General features: G+C 43.1%; 3 protein-coding genes across 4 annotated transcripts; 2 read left to right on the top strand and 1 right to left on the bottom strand.

The window, feature by feature from the left end:
• Positions 1-3,701: 3,701 nt before the first annotated feature.
• On the top strand, positions 3,702-5,357 carry LOC124663585 (putative pentatricopeptide repeat-containing protein At5g09950). The gene has a single exon (XM_047201271.1). The coding sequence runs from the start codon at positions 3,780-3,782 to the stop codon at positions 5,355-5,357; it is 1,578 nt and encodes a 525-aa protein (XP_047057227.1). The 5' UTR covers positions 3,702-3,779.
• Positions 5,358-6,783: 1,426 nt separating this feature from the next.
• Positions 6,784-8,272, bottom strand: LOC124660839 (light-harvesting complex-like protein OHP2, chloroplastic). The gene is made up of 2 exons (XM_047198676.1): positions 7,687-8,272; positions 6,784-7,058 (listed from the first exon to the last, which is right to left on the bottom strand). Exons 1-2 carry the CDS (start codon positions 8,118-8,120, stop codon positions 6,944-6,946), a joined length of 549 nt encoding a protein of 182 aa, XP_047054632.1. The 5' UTR covers positions 8,121-8,272; the 3' UTR covers positions 6,784-6,943.
• Positions 8,273-14,488: 6,216 nt separating this feature from the next.
• On the top strand, positions 14,489-16,631 carry LOC124666942. Of its 2 annotated transcripts, none has more exons than XM_047204276.1 (3): positions 14,489-14,593; positions 15,388-16,012; positions 16,123-16,631. In XM_047204276.1, the coding sequence occupies exons 2-3, from the start codon at positions 15,465-15,467 to the stop codon at positions 16,187-16,189; spliced, it is 615 nt and encodes a 204-aa protein (XP_047060232.1). In that variant the 5' UTR covers positions 14,489-14,593; positions 15,388-15,464; the 3' UTR covers positions 16,190-16,631. The 2 variants fall into 2 exon arrangements, with proteins under 2 accessions (XP_047060232.1, XP_047060230.1); XM_047204274.1 differs by having other exon boundaries at positions 15,383-16,012.
• Positions 16,632-21,071: the final 4,440 nt, after the last annotated feature.

The following is a 21,071-nucleotide window of genomic DNA, read 5'->3' as shown; positions in this document are numbered from 1 at the left end:
TCGAAGGACTCACGCACATAAACCTGGTAATGCATTGAGTAAAAAACCACGTCAGTTACTGAAGGTAAAAACTGAGGTAATTTCTTTACTCCATGCATCCTATCAAGCTTCAGCTTCTAACAGCTAGTTCATGAGTTCGTATTACTAATTTTACTTCATTAATGTTCGAACGAAAAAATGACTTGATTGAAGATTTTTTTGACTAATCATAAATTGTACATAGATAACACATTATCCACCGAAAAAGATCGGTTCAAACACGCATTCGTCACATAGATCAAACACGCATCCCTTTAATAATGCATACCACTGACGCCCAGCGAAGTGAAAAGGGGCAGAGTTAATTGGCACAGCTCCCCTGTCAAGTACCGCTGTGAAGTTATGAATCCTCCATTTGAAGCATGGGTCAAGTGGCTTCCCCAGCAGTGCAGGAGCTGAAATATGCACAAGGGCAATAATAAAAATTACAGGGTAGAAGAAACAATGGAGCACATGCTATGAGCAAATTCAGATGCATGTTGCAGTCCCAGATAAGCAGGTTACATTGCTTTTTAAAAATATACAAGAAAATCGTCCTAGAGAAAGCATAAAAAAGCAGAATGGTTTTCTATGTACACTGGAAATAGCACTATGTTGTAATTAACTGAATAAACATCATCATATTTCGTGCGGTGACTTCATGCTTGAACAGTTAATCTTCCCTTGACCCCTTTACAAGATTGTGTTCTATTCTCCTTTGGGTGCCCATGTTGTGTTCTCTTCTCTTTGAGATAAGTGGCAGAGCTCCTACACTTTGTTCCAAAAAAAAGTCGACGGCCAGTGACCAGTGTTGTATTCTCCTTGAGAAGAATAAAAAGCTCCTGCCCTTGTTTTCAAAAGAAGTTCTTGAACAACAACTTTTATGGCAAGTTACTTTTAACTTATTTAATTTCTTGTTTCTTCAGAAAAAGGGCTTCATATTCATGAAACGACTAGTTTTCCACGCTCTTCAGTTTGGGGCAAATATAATTCTTACTCTGTCTCAGACCCAGAATCCTTAGTCTGACAAGAATCAGGTGATGCAACCAAAAAATTGGCTGCTGACCTGACTTATAGTTTTGCTTATCGAAGTCATAATCTGCATTTTAACTAGAAATTGGGCAGAACTTTTAAAAGTTACATGCACATAGACATACAGGGTGCACGTGTAGTGAAGGAGTTGCCCATTACTTTGCCCTTCCTCTTCTCTCCTCCTGTGCAAGTGATATTAAACATCATAACATAGTACAGAGCAGTGAACATAAATAATCTTGATAGGTAGTTCTAATCTTGTACATATAGGATCTGGACATCAGATGCATCATCTTATCAAGAAACAGTTGCTCAGATTTGAGCAAATACGCCTGAATGCTGCCAGATTAGTTACAAAGCCCTAAACCTATGGCTGTGGCCAAATGCTAGGAGGAACATGGTTACTTGCTCCTCAACACCTGCATATAGATGTTGTTCCACAATAACTATTTATCCTTAAAAAAAGTACAAATATGGAAGAAAAAAAAAGGGCTCCTTTCATCCTGGCTGATTAAAGCAATTTGTCTAATGGAGGTGATAGATATCAAGTTCAATTGCTTGCTGTTCCTGCCGACCGATAGGACAATAGGTCTATCCAATGGTACATATTTTGCCTAGAAGACTGAAGACATTGTGTGTCATTCCAATATCACAGATGATCCATGGTTCACATTTGCCATGCACCCAACATATATACTTCAGAAGAGGAAGGTGTATATATGATATGGATTGTTGCGCAGCATACTTTAATGACTACAAGATAAGGTTTAGTGCGCCGCCGGGGGCTGGGCTGTATATCGCAGCTCCACTGAAAACTCGCAACTATTCTCAAAAAAAAAAAAAAAAAAAAACTCGCAACTAAATAAAAAAGAAACACTACTGACAATAGATGGTTATTTCTTGTTCGCTAGCATGCTCTATTTTCTCTCGTCCTGATGCCTCACGCGAAGCAAGCAAAACATACTCTAATGAAGAAGAGAAGTATACCAGTGCATAAGCATTAAATAAAAGACCATGCTGAAGAATTGAACAAAAACACACTCGTATACCAGATCTAGGGTTTACCGAAATAACGTGACCAGCTAAATTGGGGCCACTGCCAACTGCTCAAAATCGCCATGGCTACCAGATGTAAGCAGATTCACAATGCTGCAGACGGAAACAAACAAGTGAGGGAGAGGAGGCGACGGCGGAGGACGCTACCTTCTGACGGGCGACGACGGGGAGCGGAAGCAGACGGCAGGGCAGAGAGCGTGGCCCAAGGGAGTACGTAGTAGATTGCAATTTCGGGCTTCTAGTCCGATAGAAATAAATGTTGCAGATGAGCCTTTTCACGTTCTGGTTCAGATAGAACATCCGACCAATGGTAATTGAAGTTTAGCACAATAAACCTTTGTACGGAGTACATTTTTGTTTAAAACAGACTTTACTCTTTTTTTTTATCATTTCCTTTCTGCTCATCTAACGACGTGGGACGTACGGTGGGAGTCATTTTAAGAAGAAGTCAAATCCTTCCCATTTGACACTCCTTTACGAGACACATGCAGCGCAAGCTCCCGCCATTGCCCCACCTCGCGCTCCGCTCCTCCTCCAGCTCCAGCTCCGCATCCCATTCCCCGCCGCCACCTCGCCGCCTCCCACCTCCAGTGCCGCTGCGCGACCTCCTCGCCCACCGCCTCCCGCCTCCGCAATCGCCGCCTCCTCGCTCGCCGCCGCCGACAGTGCATCCTCACGCCGACCTCCTCTCCCTCCTCCGCCGCCGCAGTGGAGACCCCGCCCCGGAGAGCCTCCACCTCGAGCTCGTCAAGCGCGGCCTCACCCATGACCTCTTCCTCTCAAACCACCTCGTCAACTCCTACGCCAAAAGTTCACGCCTCGCATCCGCGCGCCGGGTGTTCGACAATATGCCGGACCGGAACGCCGTTTCCTGGACCTGCCTCGTGTCCGGATACGTGCTGTCGGGGTGCACCGACGAGGCCTTCCGGACGTTCCGCGCGATGCTGCGGGCTGGTTCTTCAGACCGCAGCAGGCCCACGTCATTTACCTTCGGGAGCGTGCTCCGCGCGTGCCAGGACGCCGGCCCTGACCGGTTGGGCTTCGCGGTGCAGGTCCATGGATTGGTCTCCAAGACTACGTATGCATCCAACACGACGGTTTGCAATGCGCTGATCTCGATGTACGGCAGCTGCTCTGTTGGTCTGCCGCTCCAGGCGCAGCGGGTGTTTGATACCGTGCCAGTTAGGGACCTCATCACGTGGAACGCCTTGATGTCTGTGTATGCTAAGAAAGGGTATGTGGCGTCGACGTTTTCCTTGTTCATGGCGATGCTGCGTGATGACCCAGCACCTGAGTTGAGGCCAAATGAGCATACCTTTGGGAGCCTGATCACTGCGGCGTCTGTGCCCTCGTGCAACTCTCGAGTGCTTGAGCAAGTGTTTGCGAGGGTGCTCAGTTCTGGCATCTCAAGTGACCTCTATGTGGGAAGCGCTCTCGTCAGTGCATTCGCAAGGCATGGCATGCTCGATAAAGCTAAGGACATTTTTCTCAGTTTGGAACAGAGGAACGCGGTTACATTGAATGGCCTGATCATAGGTTTGGTCAAGAAGCACTGCAGTGAAGAAGCAGTTAGGATTTTCGTGGGGACTAGGGACTCAGTGGTTGTCAATGCAGACACGTATGTCGTGTTGCTCGGTGCGATAGCTGAGTTTTCTGTGCCGGAAGATGGCTTGATGAAAGGTAGGGAAGTCCACGGACATCTTCTTAGAACTGGACTTATCGATTTGAAAATTGCTGTCAGTAATAGTCTGGTTAATATGTACGCCAAATGTGGTGCCATTGAAAAAGCCTCTAGAGTTTTCCAGTTGCTTTCTGTAAGGGATCGGGTTTCATGGAACACTATTATCTCGGTTCTTGATCAGAATGGTTACTGTGAAGGTGCAATGATGAATTACTGTACAATGAGGCAAGGTTGTATAAGTCCATCGAATTTTGCAGCAATTAGCGGCTTGAGCTCATGTGCAAGTTTGGGACTTTTGGCTGCAGGCCAGCAACTGCATTGTGATGCTGTAAAGTGGGGACTGGATTTAGATACCTCTGTTTCAAATGCATTGGTTAAAATGTACGGAGAATGTGGAGCTAGGTCCGAGTGCTGGGAAGTTTTCAACTCTATGGCTGAACATGATGTTGTTTCCTGGAATTCTATCATGGGTGTCATGGCTAATTCGCAAGCACCTATTGCTGAATCCATTGAAGTATTCTCCAATATGATGAGGAGTGGTTTGGCCCCAAATAAAGTAACATTTGTTAACTTACTGGCTGCATTGTCACCGTTGTCTGTGCTTGAATTGGGAAAGCAGGTTCATGCTGTGGTGCTGAAGCATGGAGCTATAGAAGATAATGCAGTGGATAATGCTCTGATGTCATGTTATGCTAAGTCAGGAGACATGGATTCTTGTGAGCAGCTGTTTTCTGAAATGTCAGGCAGGAGGGATGCTGTCTCATGGAATTCAATGATTTCAGGTTACATCTACAATGGCCATCTGCAGGAGGCTATGGATTGTGTTTGGCTTATGATGCACAGTGACCAAATGATGGACTGTTGCACCTTCTCCATTGTACTGAATGCATGTGCCTCTGTCGCAGCATTGGAACGTGGGATGGAGATGCATGCTTTCGGTATTAGGTCACAGTTGGAATCAGATGTTGTGGTTGAGAGTGCTCTTGTTGATATGTACTCCAAGTGTGGAAGGATAGACTATGCTTCAAAGGTGTTCAATTCCATGAGTCAGAAAAATGAGTTCTCATGGAACTCTATGATTTCTGGTTATGCGAGACATGGTCTTGGAAGAAAAGCTTTGGATATCTTTGAAGAAATGCAGCAAAGTGGAGCAAATACAGACCATGTCACATTTATCAGTGTTCTGTCTGCCTGCAGTCATGCTGGATTGGTAGATAAAGGTCTAGACTACTTTGAAATGATGGAGGACCATGGTATAGTACCTCAGATTGAACATTATTCTTGTGTTATAGACCTGCTTGGTCGAGCTGGTAAGCTCACTAAGATACGGGAATACATCAAGAGAATGCCAATGAAACCAAATGCACTTATATGGAGGACCGTATTAGTTGCTTGTCGGCAATCAAAGGACAGGGACAAGATAGATCTGGGGAGAGAAGCTTCAAGGATGCTTTTGGAATTAGAACCTCAAAATCCTGTAAACTATGTTCTCGCATCTAACTTTTATGCAGCAACAGGAAGGTGGGAGGATACAGCCAAAGCACGAGCTGCAATTGGGGGGCAGCAGTGAAAAAAGAGGCTGGTCGCAGTTGGGTAACCCTAGGTGATGGAGTTCATACTTTCATTGCCGGAGACAGATCACATCCGAACACCAAAGAAATATATGAAAAACTAAGTGTTTTGATCCAGAAGATAAGGAATGCAGGTTATGTTCCAATGACAGAGTTTGCCTTGTATGACCTTGAAGAAGAGAACAAAGAGGAGTTGCTAAGCTATCATAGTGAAAAGCTTGCAGTTGCCTTTGTTTTAACTCGCTCCTCCTCAGGTGTCCCCATAAGAATCATGAAAAATCTTCGGGTTTGTGGAGATTGTCACACTGCTTTTAGATACATATCTCAGATTATTGGCCGTCAAATCATTTTAAGGGATTCCATCCGATTCCATCATTTTGAGGATGGAAAGTGTTCTTGTGGAGATTACTGGTAGCCTGTTTATGAGGCGGTAGCAGGACAGGGTATTGTTAACCTCTTCTGATTTTATGGTACCAAACAACGAGACACATGGTGTTCTTAACTTACCTCCATTTGAGGTCAATACTGCTATTTAAAGGTTCAGGTAAACTGTTCCATTACCATGGATTTACCGCCACTTGCCTGTTCCAAGTTGCAAAGATCCTTAACCTTGAAAGTAATATAGTATTAATTTTTTATAACATGAATACTTAATTGATGTGGTTTGCTGCTATGTAAAACCTTGTATGCAGATTAATTTGGATCGGAGGGAGTATTAATTTTTTATAACATGAATACTGACTTAATTGATGTGGTTTGCTGCTATGTAAAACCTTGTATGCAGATTAGATTTAGCAATCTAGAATTTCTACTTATCTGTAGGCATTCTTCAGTGAGTATACGTGGATAGCACAGTCCATAGAAGGTAATATTTCTACTTATCTGTAGGTATTCATCGGTACTATATGTGGATAGTACACGGCATAGCTTTTTTTTTGTTCCACAATCAACACGACCTAGTAAGCTCATTTTGTAATCCTCATTGTGTGTTCAGTACATTGTGGGACCAACAAACTCATGTCACTCTAACTACGTGAGTTCTTCTTTGGCTGGAAAGCTAAATTGAGATTGAAACCCTGTAATTATGCATTTTTTCAATGAATAGTAGGCGATCCTCCTACTGTATTTGTTGCCAAAATTTATAAAGTGTTTACAAGGATATGTACAAAGCAAGGAAAGAAACTAGGCAGTAGCCGTAGATTGTTTATGCTTGTCCTTGACTCTATGCATAGGCAAAGAGATGTCTTGCTTAAAAAAGAGCCTTCTAAGCTTTTGAAGGAAGGCCTAACATGCTTGCAGATCCATCCGTTTCTTAGTTTCTGAATGATGCATTTATTCTAGATGAAAAAATTACCACGTACGGACATCCAAATGGAATATCCGTTTTATTCTTCTCAAGGAAATCCCTTATTAGCAAAAAAGAAAGATGGAAAGTGGATTTTACATTCATCAAAACTGACAGGACAGTAGTACAAATGAAGTCAAGGGTATACCAATGTGCAAGATTGATCTTTCTATACGTTGGATAAAAGAAGATAGATTATACTTCGGACTTATACATAACAACAACACCAAACATCAGCTCTCAGTCCAAATCCACAATCCCAAAATTGGAGAGAAGGATCTTCATTTGCTCGACGAAATCCGAGCCTGTTGCATACTCTGTTAGCATCCCTACTGCAAACCCAAACATAGCCCATCTGCAAGAGTTTTATATAATCAGAATCACCATACAGGAACAAGCAATCTTAAACTATTTGACGGAACAGTTAACCTTAAGGTGCGCATCATCCTGCATTTCAGCATGCTTGTTTTTTGTTTTTGGCCGAATTACGGTAGGGGAAGCCTATTTCAGCATGCTTGTCGTTATTACTAGTAGCTTCTGTGGCTTATTACTTATTATAGGTAAGTTACATTAGGAGAAAAGAACACTATAATTTGCAGTAACTTTTCTATGATCCCCGCTCTTGATTACTCGTACACATGCCCAGAAACTAATTAGAGGTCAGCTGTTTGTTTCAGGGCATGCTGTATTGATGTCTGTTACAAGCTTAAACCATGATCATTCTGCACCATTAATTTGCAATTCAGTAGGTTATGAAATATTGTTACTCCCTCCGATTCATATTAATTGACTTCAATATGAATGTATCTAGAACTAAAATGTGTCTAGATACATCCATATTAGAGTCAATTAATATGAACCGGAGGGAGTATTTAAGGAACTGTATTCCATTTCATCACCTGATTGCTACTATTTAGAAAATCTAACAAAACATGTACTGCTTAAACTTGATGCAAGTTGCAGTTGCAGAGGGGCAGCCATACCTTCCATTGGAAATCTCGTTCTTGGCTAGCCACCCGAAGAAGGGCCCCTGGTTGGTCTCCTCCAGCTTCTTCTTCTTGAAGTACTCCTGCAGTTCCTTGGCCACCTTCCTCTGGTACTCGAACGTCACAACCCCTCCCACCGGTGGCGGCCCAGCAGCCACCGAGGCTGCCGGCTTCGTCTCAGGAGGAGGAGGTGACGGCGCTGCCGGCTTCACCGGGGTGGGTGGCTTGGACAGGCTCGGAGGGCTGGACAGAGATGGCCCCTTGGGAGGCATGGGCGGCGGCGGCGACAGCGGGGGCGCAGACGGTCTCCTGGGCCCCTCCGTGCTGGAGCTCCGGATCACGGCGAAGGACCTGCATGCTCGGTATGAAGACGGTGGGACGACACGTCCCACCTTCACCTTGATGGAAGGGATGGAGGGTGCCAAAGACATTGCTTCGTTTGAGCTGCTTGGCGTTGTTGGCTCTTGGAAAGAGCAGAGAGACAGAGGAGAAGGGAATGGGAGGGAAGGCGTGGAGAAGGTTTGGACACACACTACACTGGGGCGCGCTCGTTGTGGATAAGAGTGTGTGGTGCGAAGTCTCTTCCCCTCTCGGGACAGGGAACAGGGGCAGTGCCAAGTACTAGTTGGAGTTGGAGATGCGTGAGAGGAGAAGGAGCAGCAGGTGTTCGATCTTCGATGGCGAGTTGCGGATTAGATTGTGAGGTTTTCAGGGACTCGACATGGGCGCAGCACGTTCAGACATTCCTGCCTCCTGCTGCGTGTTGCGATTGTCCCCGTCAGGCCCGGACGCCCCGTACAACTTGTTGGTTGGAGACTTGCGCAGAATTTTTTTTTCCACTTTTCTGGACGCGAGGCCTGCGTGTAGACGTGTACTAGGGTCACTGCTTTTTTGTTTTGGCCTTTGAGGGCGTGATCATCACACGAGCTACGTGGAGGTGGTAACAATGTTGTGAGAGTGCGATCAAGGAGACTAAGTTGAATAAAGAAGAAAGTCTAGAGAGGTGTAGGAGGGAGATAGAAATGTGTTGTCTAGTGACTAAGAGAAAATACTCCTTACATAAAAGAACGCTCGTCTTGAGACAGCCTGAGTATGTCCCTCGGTTCCATATTAACGGTCGCAGATTTATCTCAATACTCATACATCTAGACCAGATTTATCTCAATACTCATACATCTAGACACGTTTTTGCGTGTATATACATGCAAATTTTGACAAATCCACAATAGTTAATATAGAATGGAGGTTGTAGAAAAGAGGACAATCTATGGATGCGGAGCATGTGAACCTGGGTGCACGTGCACCCCATTATGAAAAAAATCCAAAAAAAAAATGCAATTCCAAAGTTTCAGAAAAAATTGAAAATTGCACGCATTTATATTGTATGTTGACGCTTTTTTGTGCAGATTTTGGCATAAAAAAGACTATGTGTGACCTACACATAAATGTGAAAATAGAATTCCTTATTTCCATGAACAGTACACAACCAATCATTATAGTGTCATTTGGACATTTTGTCATTTTTGTGTGGGCACATACAATCGAATATTTCCGTGAAAACTTACACAATTATCAAAACAATACATGATTTTTTTGAGATTTTCAAATGGCATTTTTTTAATATTCAAGAAAACGGGTGCACGTACACGTGGATTTATCCTGTTATTTTACGACAATCTATGAGCTACTCCATATATTTTGGTATGTATACTAATGGTTCAAGTCTTGCACTGAAGATTGTGCAAAATACTGCCTTACATTAGAAGTTTAGAACGGTGGTAGTGTATTCAACTTAACCAAGGGCCTTCAGCAGCGCCCCTCTACTTGGTATTGGTCTAAAACCTTTTTACTCGCCTTCCTTCATCTTCCTGTTTAAGGTCTTTACCAGCAACAAAATAAGAACTATTAAAATCATTAATACGAACACAAAAGGAACCTTTATACAACACAGATTTAATCAACGTTCTAAATTTAGGAGAGAAATTCCTAGATTGCAACATAGAATCCAAGAACTCCCAATCAATACGATCATAAGCCTTCTCATAATCTAGTTTCAAAACTAGACACTGAGTGCTTCTTAGAATAAACGTCGTGGATAACCTCATGAGCCGCCACTACACTCTCAAGAATGTAGCGACCCTTGATAAATGCAGTCTGATTATTAGCGATCATCCTATTACTAATCGGAGTAATCCTATTTGTAATAGCTTTAGTTATTACTTTCAGACTACAATTACCAAGACTAATAGGCTTAAATTTCTTCATGTCTTTAGCATCATGATCCTTCGGAATTAAAGTAAAGATGGCATAATTTAGTCTAGAGACATCAAGAGTGCCGGATTCAAAATCCCTCACAAGGGCCATGAAATCAAATTTAATCAAATCCCAAAACTTTTGATAAAAAAGAAAGGAAAACCCATCGGGCCCAGGGGCGCCAACCGCATAAGACCCCATGATAGCATCATGTATCTCTTTTCCGAAAAAGGGGCATCAAGCAGGGAGGCCTCCTCATCGGTGAGAAGGTCATCCATGTCCCAAAACCATCGTCTAAGGAAATATCTTGTCTATTTTCTTTGGCAAAAAGATTTTTGTAAAAGTTCGCTGCTACATCAAGAATTTCCTCGGTAGTTTCAACGGGATCATTAGGGCCAATGAGGACACTAATATTCTTTTTACGCCTTCAACCGTATGAAAATAGGAAGTATTGCGGTCACCTTCGACCACTTGCCTATCCCTAGAACGTTGCCAAGCTTTAGTTTCCTCTTGGGACCAAATCTCATCAAGCTCGGTTTTAATCTCTTCCATTCTCATTTTATCCCTAGCATCAAGTTGATTTTGTTCTGAAAACACATCCAAGATATCAAACTCTTGCAAAAGAGTTTTTTTTTTTCAAAGCAGCCTCAAAGTTAATATTCAACCCTTTTAATTTTTTCACAACAGCCTAAGCTTAAACTGCCAAATATCAATTGCAATAGTGCAATTACATTCACTATTCCATACTTTGTGAACCATTTCAGAAAACTCCTCATGTTGAAGCCACCATTTTTCAAATCGAAAAAGCTCAGGAAGAGTAGTATACTTACTACCAGTATCTAACACAAGCTTACGACTGACGCGTTTCTCTCTTTCAACTGAAGAATCGTGTTAGAACATATCAACAGATGTTCAACGAAGACCCTAACCCTATTCACTCAGATTTAAATGTTTTCATTCAAATTTAGAATATTTAGAACCAAATTAGAAAGAAATTTAACTAAAATTTAAACTACCCTAACCCTATTCTTCATCCAAGGCAGAGCACCAGGCCACCCGCGCTGACGACCCAGTGTTTCAGCACCCTCCTGTTCGGCGACCGCGTATTCAACGAACTTCTTGGCCTTGTCGACAGTGAGCTTGCCCTTCTAGCTACCATCGTCATCCTCAATGTTGTGCGTAATTGCGTCGGAGTAAAAGGTGGCCCCGACAGATGGGAGCATCGGTGAGGATTAATTTTGTGTCCGAACCCCAAGAATCTTGTGGAGATGGAGAGTGGACAAATGGAGGCCGACCTACATGTATCCCTTTATTTTTAAAATTTCGTAAATCATAGTTTTGAATTTCAAAAAATTCTGAAAAAAAATCCTAGATGTAACCAATGATGGTATCTACAAACATGTAAAATCTCAATGTGAAATTATTAATAGTTTGCGCTACACACAAAAAATGTGCGGATATGGGAATAATGAATAGTGCACATTTCAAAACTATAAACCTATCAGATTTTTTCATTTTTGTATAGTCTACAATACAAAGAATTTCACATTGAGATTTTGCACGTTTATCGATTTCATAATTGTCTACGTCCAGGATTTTTTTTCAGACTTTTTTGAAACTTAAAATTATGATTTCGAATTTTAAAAAATAAAGGGCTGCATGTAGCTTGGCCTCCATCTGCAGTTTTCGGTGGAGATGGTCTTACTTACCTTTTGGGCTATTTGCAAAGATAGCATCATTACATCTACATGTGCTCTAGATTTCAGCCGAAGTATCTTCCTAAATACTCTATCATACTATAAAAAAAGTCTTCTAAATTTGGCGATAAACCAATTAATTTCTACATATTACTCGCTTTGTCTCAAAACAATTTGCTCAACTTTATCCAGATACGAAAGTATATAGATATATTTAGTTATAGATACATAGAAAAGGTTGAGAATGTTATTTTAGAAGAGAGAGTATTACTTTCTGCATTCCAATGAATGTCCTTGTTTTCTGTGTTTTTTTCTTTAACCAAGAATTACTCTAAATATATAAAAAAAAAATTGGTATATAATATTAGCATCATTAGAAAGTGTTTTTTGAATACAAATCCAAAATACAAATTATGTATAATATAATTAATATTTTGTTGCTAATTTGTTTCTAACTTTATTCCAAACGGAGGTAGTATGAATTGCCTAAACATTGGCTTGCCATGTTGGCAAATTGACCGCCGATCGCCATCGTTGCTCCGTCATCCGACGGCTGTCCACTTCCCACGGTTTCGCTCGTCGTGGCCGTCCCACTTACGATCCGGGCCCATGAGGTCAACTCCGACGCGGAGCCCAGTATGATCATCTACAGCGCAAGTCTCACTAGGACAGCGCAGCACAGCACCAACTGCCACTGAGCCCTTTCCTACTTCCCTTTCGTTTCCCCCCTTTTCTTATTTTTATTCTTACTAGCAAAAGTGCCCGTGCGTTGCACCGGGTTTACAATAAACAATACATGCATGTTATTTATTTTCTTTTGTTTTAGATCATTCGAATATGTTAGCTCTCACTTAACATTTAATTTTCTATGTATATAATATAATAAAGCATTCATTTCGGAAAAGGAAAAGCTTTGCGCCTACTTCCAATCTTTTTGTTTTGTATCATGTTTATCCAAAAACACTGACTTAAATAATATACTGTTAGAACTAAAAAGGAAAAGTTGAGATGAAAGATATGCAAATTCTTGGGTCTTCTGTTGCAAAGATCAAACTTATAGATAATGGCTCTTTTGTATGGCACATTCGAAGATAAAATGCACGTAACTGGAAGGCGCCATCTACGGATGCGATTACCATCATAAAAAACTCGATGGAGGTGGCCGCTGAAATTTGCATCTTGCAAATTTAATTTGAACAAGTAAATAAAACTATGTAGAAAGTCATTAAAATATTGAGCTGCATAAATTTCATACAAAATTTTGGCTGACAAATCCTGCAAACACATAGCTGGCCAGTGGCATCGAGCAATGCCACAAATTCTGCAATGTGAATTGACACAAACCCCGCACCTAACAACACCACAAATTCACCCGGACAACTATGTTGAAAAAAATCACAACGTAGGAATGTAGGATGCAAAATTATCCAATTTATCATATGTTCTCATACTTGAAATCCCGACACCAATTTCTCGAGATATTAAGTAGCTTGCAATACCACCGGGCCTAGTCGATGGATTGAGGTTGTGGTGCCTCGCATAAGTTGAACCAGTATCATAGTTGGAGGAAAAAAATTGGCGGTAAAGTACTTACTCTATTTTTTCTGAATACAAATATATATACAAATCGAAAACGTATTCGAAAAAAAACTAAAAACACGTCTAAATTGAAATGTTTTAAAATAATTCATAGAAAATACTCATTTTTGTGTGTGCGATGCCTCTTTTGATGCAACGTGTGTAGAACAGAAAGATCCCACATGTCATTGAAAGATGCTACGGAAAATGGAAAGAAACTCGTGTGGTGTTGTGCTGTTAACCTACAAGGCCATCACGATAAAAACATACAAGCCAAACGTGTGTAGCAGTGCCAATGGTCGAGCATGGAGGATAGGATAAGGCTTCGTTGAAACGCACATGGAGGAGGAAAGGGGATTTTTCTTCCAGCGCTGCGCATCCTCCGCCTTCTCTCGTCCTCGAGGCAGGAGCCAACCGTGCTCAACCTACACACATGGAGGAGGAAAGGGGATTTTTCTTCCAGCGCCGCGCATCCTCCGTCCGCCACCTTTGATTTCCTGGATTCTGAGCCTTTCCCGTCTCCTTCTTTAGGATCCCTCTCTGCCTCCTCTGAGTTTCTATCAACCTCGGCCGCCACCACCGATTCCCTGCATATCCGAGCCTTTCCGTCTCCCTTCTAGCCTTTCCCGTCTCCTTCTTTAGGATCCCTCTCTGCCTCCTCTGAGTTTCTATCCCGTTGTGAGATCTCTCAACCTCGGCCGCCACCACTGATTCCCTGCATATCCGAGCCTTTCCGTCTCCCTTCTTAAGATCCCTCTCTGCCTCCTCTGATTTTCTATCCCGTGATCTCGATTTGGCGTCTTTGTCTGATCCAGATCCATCGCTCCAGCGCTGTGCTCTCTCTTCCGAGAGCTGTCAAATGTTGTCATGTAATTGCTTGCTGATGGTTGGAATTTCTGGCCGTATATAAACCGGATGATCTTGCCGTAAAGGATCGATGTGGGACTATTCAACCGAGAACATCAGTACACCATCTGTGTTACTGCGTTCTTAGGCCAGAAAACTATTCTTAAAGCCCTGATAGCCAAATCAAAGCCCAAGCCCGCTTCCTCGTGTGCGGGGGGTGAACTCCACCGCCCGCTCGGGCCAGGAGCTGTACATACTTGGGTCATAGATGGTTGGACGCGCGGACGAAGAGAATCGTTTTAACGAACCAGTACCATGGCATGTGTATGTATTATGTGATTTGGTGGGAGGGTAAAACCGTCCATCTAAAAAGTTGGACGAAAATTTTAGCAGAACCTTAACCGATTACGATTTTGTTCCGCCACCGCTCTCCTCTCCTCTCCGCTTCGCTTCTCAAATCCAGGCTCAGATCCGATACCTCGCCCGCCTCCCACCCTGCCGCGCCCAATCGGAATGTAGTTCTCCCCCAGGTACGATCCGTTCAACCGCAGCATTTTATTTCCCAACTGACTAACTTTCCCGATGTTTTGCTCTTGTTTTACTATTGCTTGGCGAGATCCGAGTTGTGCCGGTTCTTGTTTGGGTGTTAGCAAATGCGTTGCTTACGTGAGCTCGATTAGTAATTTGGTTTGGTTCTTGGGTGCTAGATCCGTGTCAAGGCCCCTCTTCAGTCCGTTAAGCATCAATGGGATCTTAGCTTGGGCATTACTTCAATGTTGCGGATTTTCTTTTTTAGTCTCAAGCTTAGTCGTCTGAATTAAGTTTACAGTGAGCAATTGTTGGTAACTTTGGAATAAATCTTGTTAGGATTACCTCATTAGCCACTTCTTGTCAACCTGTACTGTAGTTTTTTAAAATGTTTTTATCTGTTTATTAGAGGTACGAGTGAATCAAGATCCCTTTATTATTTGATGCGATTTGGAGTACATTAGGCATGTGATCATGTTCAGGTGACTCGGCTGAACCCTCCAATAATTGGCTCAACTAAAACTGGAACTGTGGATATTATTGGAAGCTTTCTTTTTCTTGACTGTGTACGGCAACCAATAATTGGAGGGTCTTGGTTCAACCCAAAATGCCTACTGCAGTAAAGATGTCTATGACCTGTCGAATGAGATACTTATAGAATTGATGTCATTGACTACTAAGCGATGTGCGGCTCATCTTCTTCTACTTGTTTACTACATTCATGAGACCCTAGTATATATCTCGATTGCAAGAATAGAGAGCATTGGGTCTGATTTTGTTTTCCCTTGTAGCACAGTAGACTAGCCAATGAAGAGGAAGTTTTTAAAGCAGAGCAGAAGAATATAGTTTATGGTGCCTGGATGAGAATTGGAAATGCTACTGGCTGTGGAAGGAGGAGGGTTTTTCTCGTCATCAGCTTCAGGGTACAGCCATGGCCTTGCTCTTTTGCTGCTTGGACGGAAGGAAGAAGATAAGCCTGTCAAAGTATCACCCTGGAATCAGTACCGACTAGTTGACGGGGAAGCTGAGAAGGTGTATAATCTGGCTCCCGGGAAAAACCAAGCGCCCCGCAAATGTGCTCCCTTCATCTGCTTCGGTCGTGCAGCTTCGGAGCTTGAAGCTGCGCCTCCTCCCAAAGTGAGTTCAAGCAACACGTTGAGCTCTTTGGAAGACTCATCAGGTTTAACAAAGAAGAAAGTAACAACTAATGATCCCATCACTGGAGATGAGATAAAGGGTTGTCTTAAGAGCAACTCAAAAAGGGATTCGTCAGAGCATTGTATAGTGGTGAGTGAAGGCGAGGAACCGCGCGAGTCACTGGAAGAGGTGCAAACCTTGAAATCGGGTATGGAACGAAGAAGAGTTCAGTGGACAGATACGTGCGGAAAGGAGCTTTTCGAGATAAGGGAGTTCGAAGCCAGGTACAGTCTGACAACTAATGTGTGCTGTATTACTGTTTTGTTGTGAAGTCTTGTACCCAGTTGTTATATTCATAATATTTTCTAACTGCTGAATAATTGCATTTCGACAGTGATGAAAGTTTGTCTGATGATGAAGAAAACGAGGGTTTCAGGAAATGCGAGTGTGTGATTCAGTAGAATTCACCTCTATCATTTGAGACAATGATCCATGGATAGCTGCAGCCTTTCTGCTAGGATATGCTTATTGAAACTTCTCATCCATCAAGAATTCATGATGGTACCTGTGGCTTTTGACGCTAAGCAAACAACGATGAGACATTCTATATGGTGCTGAACTGTCTGTTTGTGTTCCTCATAGCTAGTCTGCACACTACGTTACAGTTTTGATGCTCACTGTACTATACCAAAATTTGACTCATTTGTTATGTTTCGCCTTCTTTTCATTCCTCTTGGGTGTTGGCCAGCTCTAGGTTGTAACATATAAGGCTGTCTAGTTAGTGGTGGCATGGATGTTTGATTCGCCATCTTTGTTTTGCCTTGCTCATCACTGTTAAGTGCTGCCCTGGCCCTGCTGACATTTTTCTGTCAAGATGTTATGTTCATTTATTGGCGATTTTTTAAATAATACATTTATTTATTTATTTCTAGAAATTATACTCGTTTTTAACAAATTTCACAAATAATACACCGTCGGGTACCATTTCCCGAGAGGAAGAAATCGGGAAGCGATACCCAATAGGAAGTAATCAGGGCAGTCTATCCCGATATGTCGCCATCACATCCCTTGATGAGTAGATCATTCGTGTCTTACTGGTCAAAGGTAAGTAAGAACCTCTTGATATCGGGAAGTGCTATTTATAGGTAAGTCTTGCTGTCTCAAATAGGGATTGAGTGCCTGTGGAGAAGAGAAGAGATAGGGCTATAGCGAATATTACTTTCTTATAGATGTATAAGGGGAGTACGGGCTATAAACCTTCCAGGCAGTTCACTATACTTTTGGTTGGCAAAATGGATAAGGAAGGCAAGCATAAATAGATACGAAAGAAGCGGAAGAGGAAACTATTTAAATGATATAACTTTTTTCAACCTAACTTACTCGTACGAGTGATTAGCTGGTCTCCTCGAGCCGCTCTTTGCAGCTTGGCCTCCTACAAGGCTGTCTTCGGCTTCTCAATGGCTTTGTCTCTAATCCCCCTTGGGGACCGGATTCAAGATTCTATGGATCAGATGTTTCTACTGCATTTGGTGGTGAAATAGCAAGCAAACAGGCAACAAATCGCTATTAAATGGGAGAAAATGGTAGCATAGCTGAGAGGAAAAAATGAGAGAGCTGAGAGAAAACGAGGACGAAGAAGAAGGAGGCGAGGGCGTCGGCAGGGCATTGGCCCGATTTAAAGTGGTCAAGCCACTACTCGGGGAAGAGTACCCCGATAAGCTGCATCGGGATTCCATCACCCAACCAGCGTGCCTTTTTGAGGTGGCGATTCCTGACGCCGTCCACTCGGGAACAGCGGCTCGACAACTGCTCTCTGTGGACCGTGCGCGAGGACGTCCTTGGAATCGCGGCCTGCGGGTATCGCTTCCCCGATTACTTCCCCTGGGGAAACGGTATCCGATGGTGTATTATTTGTGAAATTTTGGCAAAAATGTGTATTAATTCTGGAAATAAAAAATATACTAAATATTTTTGCTGTTTATTGATGGCTATATGTGTTATGATGCTACTGAAAAAAAGATCATTTACTTTTAAGTAAATTTATATTCCATCTGAATTTGGTATGTGTTCCCCCAATAACTTAGAAAACAAGGACCAAGTGTTACCTTATGCAATTTGGACAAGATTTGGTAATCAAACAATTTACAAATGCAACCGGTCTATAACAAGTGTCGTGATTTTACTACTCCCTCCGAATCCGTACCATAGATCAAAGGAGTAGTTCGTTGAATAATAGAACGAGTTTAATCCCTACAAACCTATTTGCCATAAGGCGCTTAACAAAAACAGAGTTCCTTCTCATGGAACAGCTAGCTACTGCGTCTCTTGTTACAAAATCATACTGGTGACTTGCTTCGCGCCTTCTCCACCACTCTCCTACGCCGGTCCACCATGAGTCCCACGAACGACCCTGCAAACTTGGTGCCTGAAAGGATCACCGGCACCGCCAGCTTGCACGTCGCCACAGCGCTAGCGTTCCGAATGTCGTCTTCCACCTGGCGCATGCCCTGCTCGAACTCGCGGTACATGTCCTCCACGTCCGAGTTGAAAGCGTACTCCGACACGGCCTCCCTCGGGCTCCTGTGGGAGAGGGCCTCCAAGGCGCCCTCGAGCATGATGTGGCTCACGGCGGCCACGCCCCGCAGGGCGCCGAGGAACCGGACCACCGTGTTCCTGTTCACCTTCCTGCAGTACGCGTCCTCGGCGGCGGCGGAGAAGAGGGCCGCGTACGGCCGGACGGTCCCGTGGATGGTCTCCGCGGAGATCTCGCCCGCCTCGCCGAGGTTGAGCCGCGCGCTGTCCAGAACAAGGGAGGCCATGTCGAGGGCCTCCAGGGCAGAGATGCATACGCGCGCCGACATCGCTGTCGCCTCGGCGTAGAGGAAGCCGCCGTCGGTGGAGATTATGTCCCGGTGGTGCTGCTTGATCCGCTTAATCTCCTGGTGAAAGTGGTCGCCGGCGGCCGGCGGTTGGTTGGCCTTTGACTGTGCGTCGCGGTTCTGAGCCCGGACGACCGCCAGACGCGGCCGGGGAGCGGTGGTCGACTTCAGAACCGGGAAGCGGTGCTCACGACGGCCCACCACCGAGACGATGGACGGGGCGTTGGGGACGCGTGGCCTGCCGCTCGAGGATGCCGTGGAAAACGCCGGCGAAAACAAGCAGGTGCGCAGCGCAGCCATGGCCTCCGTCGTACCGTACGATTGATCGATCGATCGGGCAAGAGGCCAAGAGCTGCGTTTGTGCTGCTGGTTGATTGATTCTTGGAGGTGGTACTGCTGATTGATCCTTGGTATAAATAGTAAGGAGGAGGACTGCGACTCGGACCGGAAATCCGTTGGACACTTGTGTAGAAATCCGTTGAACGCTTGTGGTTCCGTATCCCGATCTCACTTCAGTAATCCGACTAGGTTTTATGGGCTGGCCGTACCAGAGTTCGTTAAACCTTTTGCGATTCAGCTCGGAGCTTTGGTTGACTTGGTGACATCTTTAGCTCGTAACTCTTTATTAATTGATTTTGATTTTTTTCTGAAATACTTCCATTTCTGCAAAAAAAAGACATATTGGCATTGATTGACACTTATTAATGTGTCTAGGAAGATATTTGCTTCTAATTGATTTCTCGGTTTAGATGGAGATAAAGCGGCTGTTTTCACGAGTCATCAAAAACCCCAAGTAAAAACCTTGAGCGTCCTCGAGCAAGGTATAAAATCATAAGGAACTGAGAGTCTAAACGAAATAAGAAAAATGCAAGTTCACTTACAGTTGGTATCCGCAACTCTTACTTCTTCTCCTAAAAGCTTAACATAGATAGAGTAATGGCAAGATACTATAAAAGTTTTGGCATGCCAAGGCAACTAAAGTAAGGCTTTCACAAACAATGATAGTCAACTGAGTAATTGATATTCTACCTCACTCTAGACAACACTTGTTTTCCAATGGTTGATTTATATTCAAGAAATTAAACAATTAAGAGTGAGAGATCATGTCAAAAGAAGCATATCAATAGAGCAACTCATTTAACTCCCATTTATTTAAATCATGGCTTTCCAATACCTCCTTCGGTCTATTGTCTTTAAAGAACTCACACTTATTAGTTTAGTAATGAGACCATCCCAAAACATTGTGAACCCGTCTTGATAGACTTAGAAAGAACACTCTTGAGGAGTGTTTCAACTTTGTTTGCAGCGGTGTCCATGGAGGAATTTTACCCATCATAACATTGTTGTTACAGATGTTTGATCAACTCATAGACCAAAAATGTGAGATTTATCTTGTGCTAGATCGGCTAAAGGCCAGCGAAGTTGTCCATGGTATATTCCAGTGGTGCAAGACACGCGTAAAGCAATATCTCACTTTAATTTAATAGTTTTTTTTGGCATGAAGCTTAATTATGACTAAACAGGTTCTATTAAACAACTTACTTCAAAAAGTATCTTCACGTCGATCATTAATCTATATGGGCTTGAATTTACTTCTGAGGATAGACTCTCAAGACAATTACTACAACACCTAAGTCATTATTAAAAGAGAATTTCTCACGTTCTATTTAATTTTCATATGCTTCCAATGGCAAGAGTTGGTTCTCTAAAGAAACACATAGTAACAACTAGTTAACCAATCATACGAGTCAATATAAACTTCACTATAATTGTCAAGACATGCCTCCACTAATATAATACTTAGAACTAGTACTAATATAGCATGGGCATTTGAAAATTACATAGGGCTGGTAAGGCATATATACCTCAAGTTCATGAGCTCACAAATTTCTTCCGTATGATGTGTTCCTTCAAAACTCGAGAGGCTCAACCTTCCCCGCAATAATCATTGGGCAACATAGAAGTGGCGATAGAGACACCAAAAGAAAAATATGAAAGGATAAATCTTTTGGATTTTTCTCGTATGAGGCAGATAGAATAGAAATAAAGGCGTACAAAGACAAGGCTAAAAACTACTACAACAAAAAAAGGCAAAATGAAAAGCAAAGTGTTGCAGCGAAACCAACACGAGTGTTTCAAATCTCTCATGAGTTGTAGCAAAACCTCAATTATTACAAGATAAATTAAAAATACCACCTCTTGATGTAGAATTGTCAACAACTTCCTCAAGTTTAGGTTCTTGCAAACTGGGCTTGCTAGATCATTGTGGTGGTGGCGGGTGGTTCGCGGGGCCCCAACCAGTGACTCCATTGATCAAAGTTTTGTGAAAATTTAAGCGCGGTGTCGTGAAGGGAGTTGGTGAGGTTGCTCATGTTGTTGATGGAGACTCCAAGCAAGTAGAAGTTGTTCTACGTGGCGTATATGTGCTGATGGTGGAGCTCCTCCTTGGCTTCCTCAAGGTACG

This window comes from Lolium rigidum, chromosome 6 (assembly GCF_022539505.1).
Source record: "Lolium rigidum isolate FL_2022 chromosome 6, APGP_CSIRO_Lrig_0.1, whole genome shotgun sequence".
In the NCBI taxonomy this organism is placed as follows: Eukaryota; Viridiplantae; Streptophyta; class Magnoliopsida; order Poales; family Poaceae; genus Lolium; species Lolium rigidum.
This window is presented reverse-complemented; position numbering and strand designations above follow the sequence as displayed.

Coding starts and splice junctions, on each gene's coding strand:
- LOC124660839 (XM_047198676.1), bottom strand. CDS start 8,120: ATGTCTTTGGCACCCTCCATCCCTTCCATCAAGGTGAAGGTGGGACGT. Junction 7,059..7,686: donor AACGAGATTTCCAATGGAAG/GTATGGCTGCCC, acceptor AAACTCTTGCAG/ATGGGCTATGTTTGGGTTTG.
- LOC124663585 (XM_047201271.1), top strand. CDS start 3,780: ATGAAAGGTAGGGAAGTCCACGGACATCTTCTTAGAACTGGACTTATC.
- LOC124666942 (XM_047204276.1), top strand. CDS start 15,465: ATGCTACTGGCTGTGGAAGGAGGAGGGTTTTTCTCGTCATCAGCTTCA. Junction 16,013..16,122: donor ATAAGGGAGTTCGAAGCCAG/GTACAGTCTGAC, acceptor GCATTTCGACAG/TGATGAAAGTTTGTCTGATG.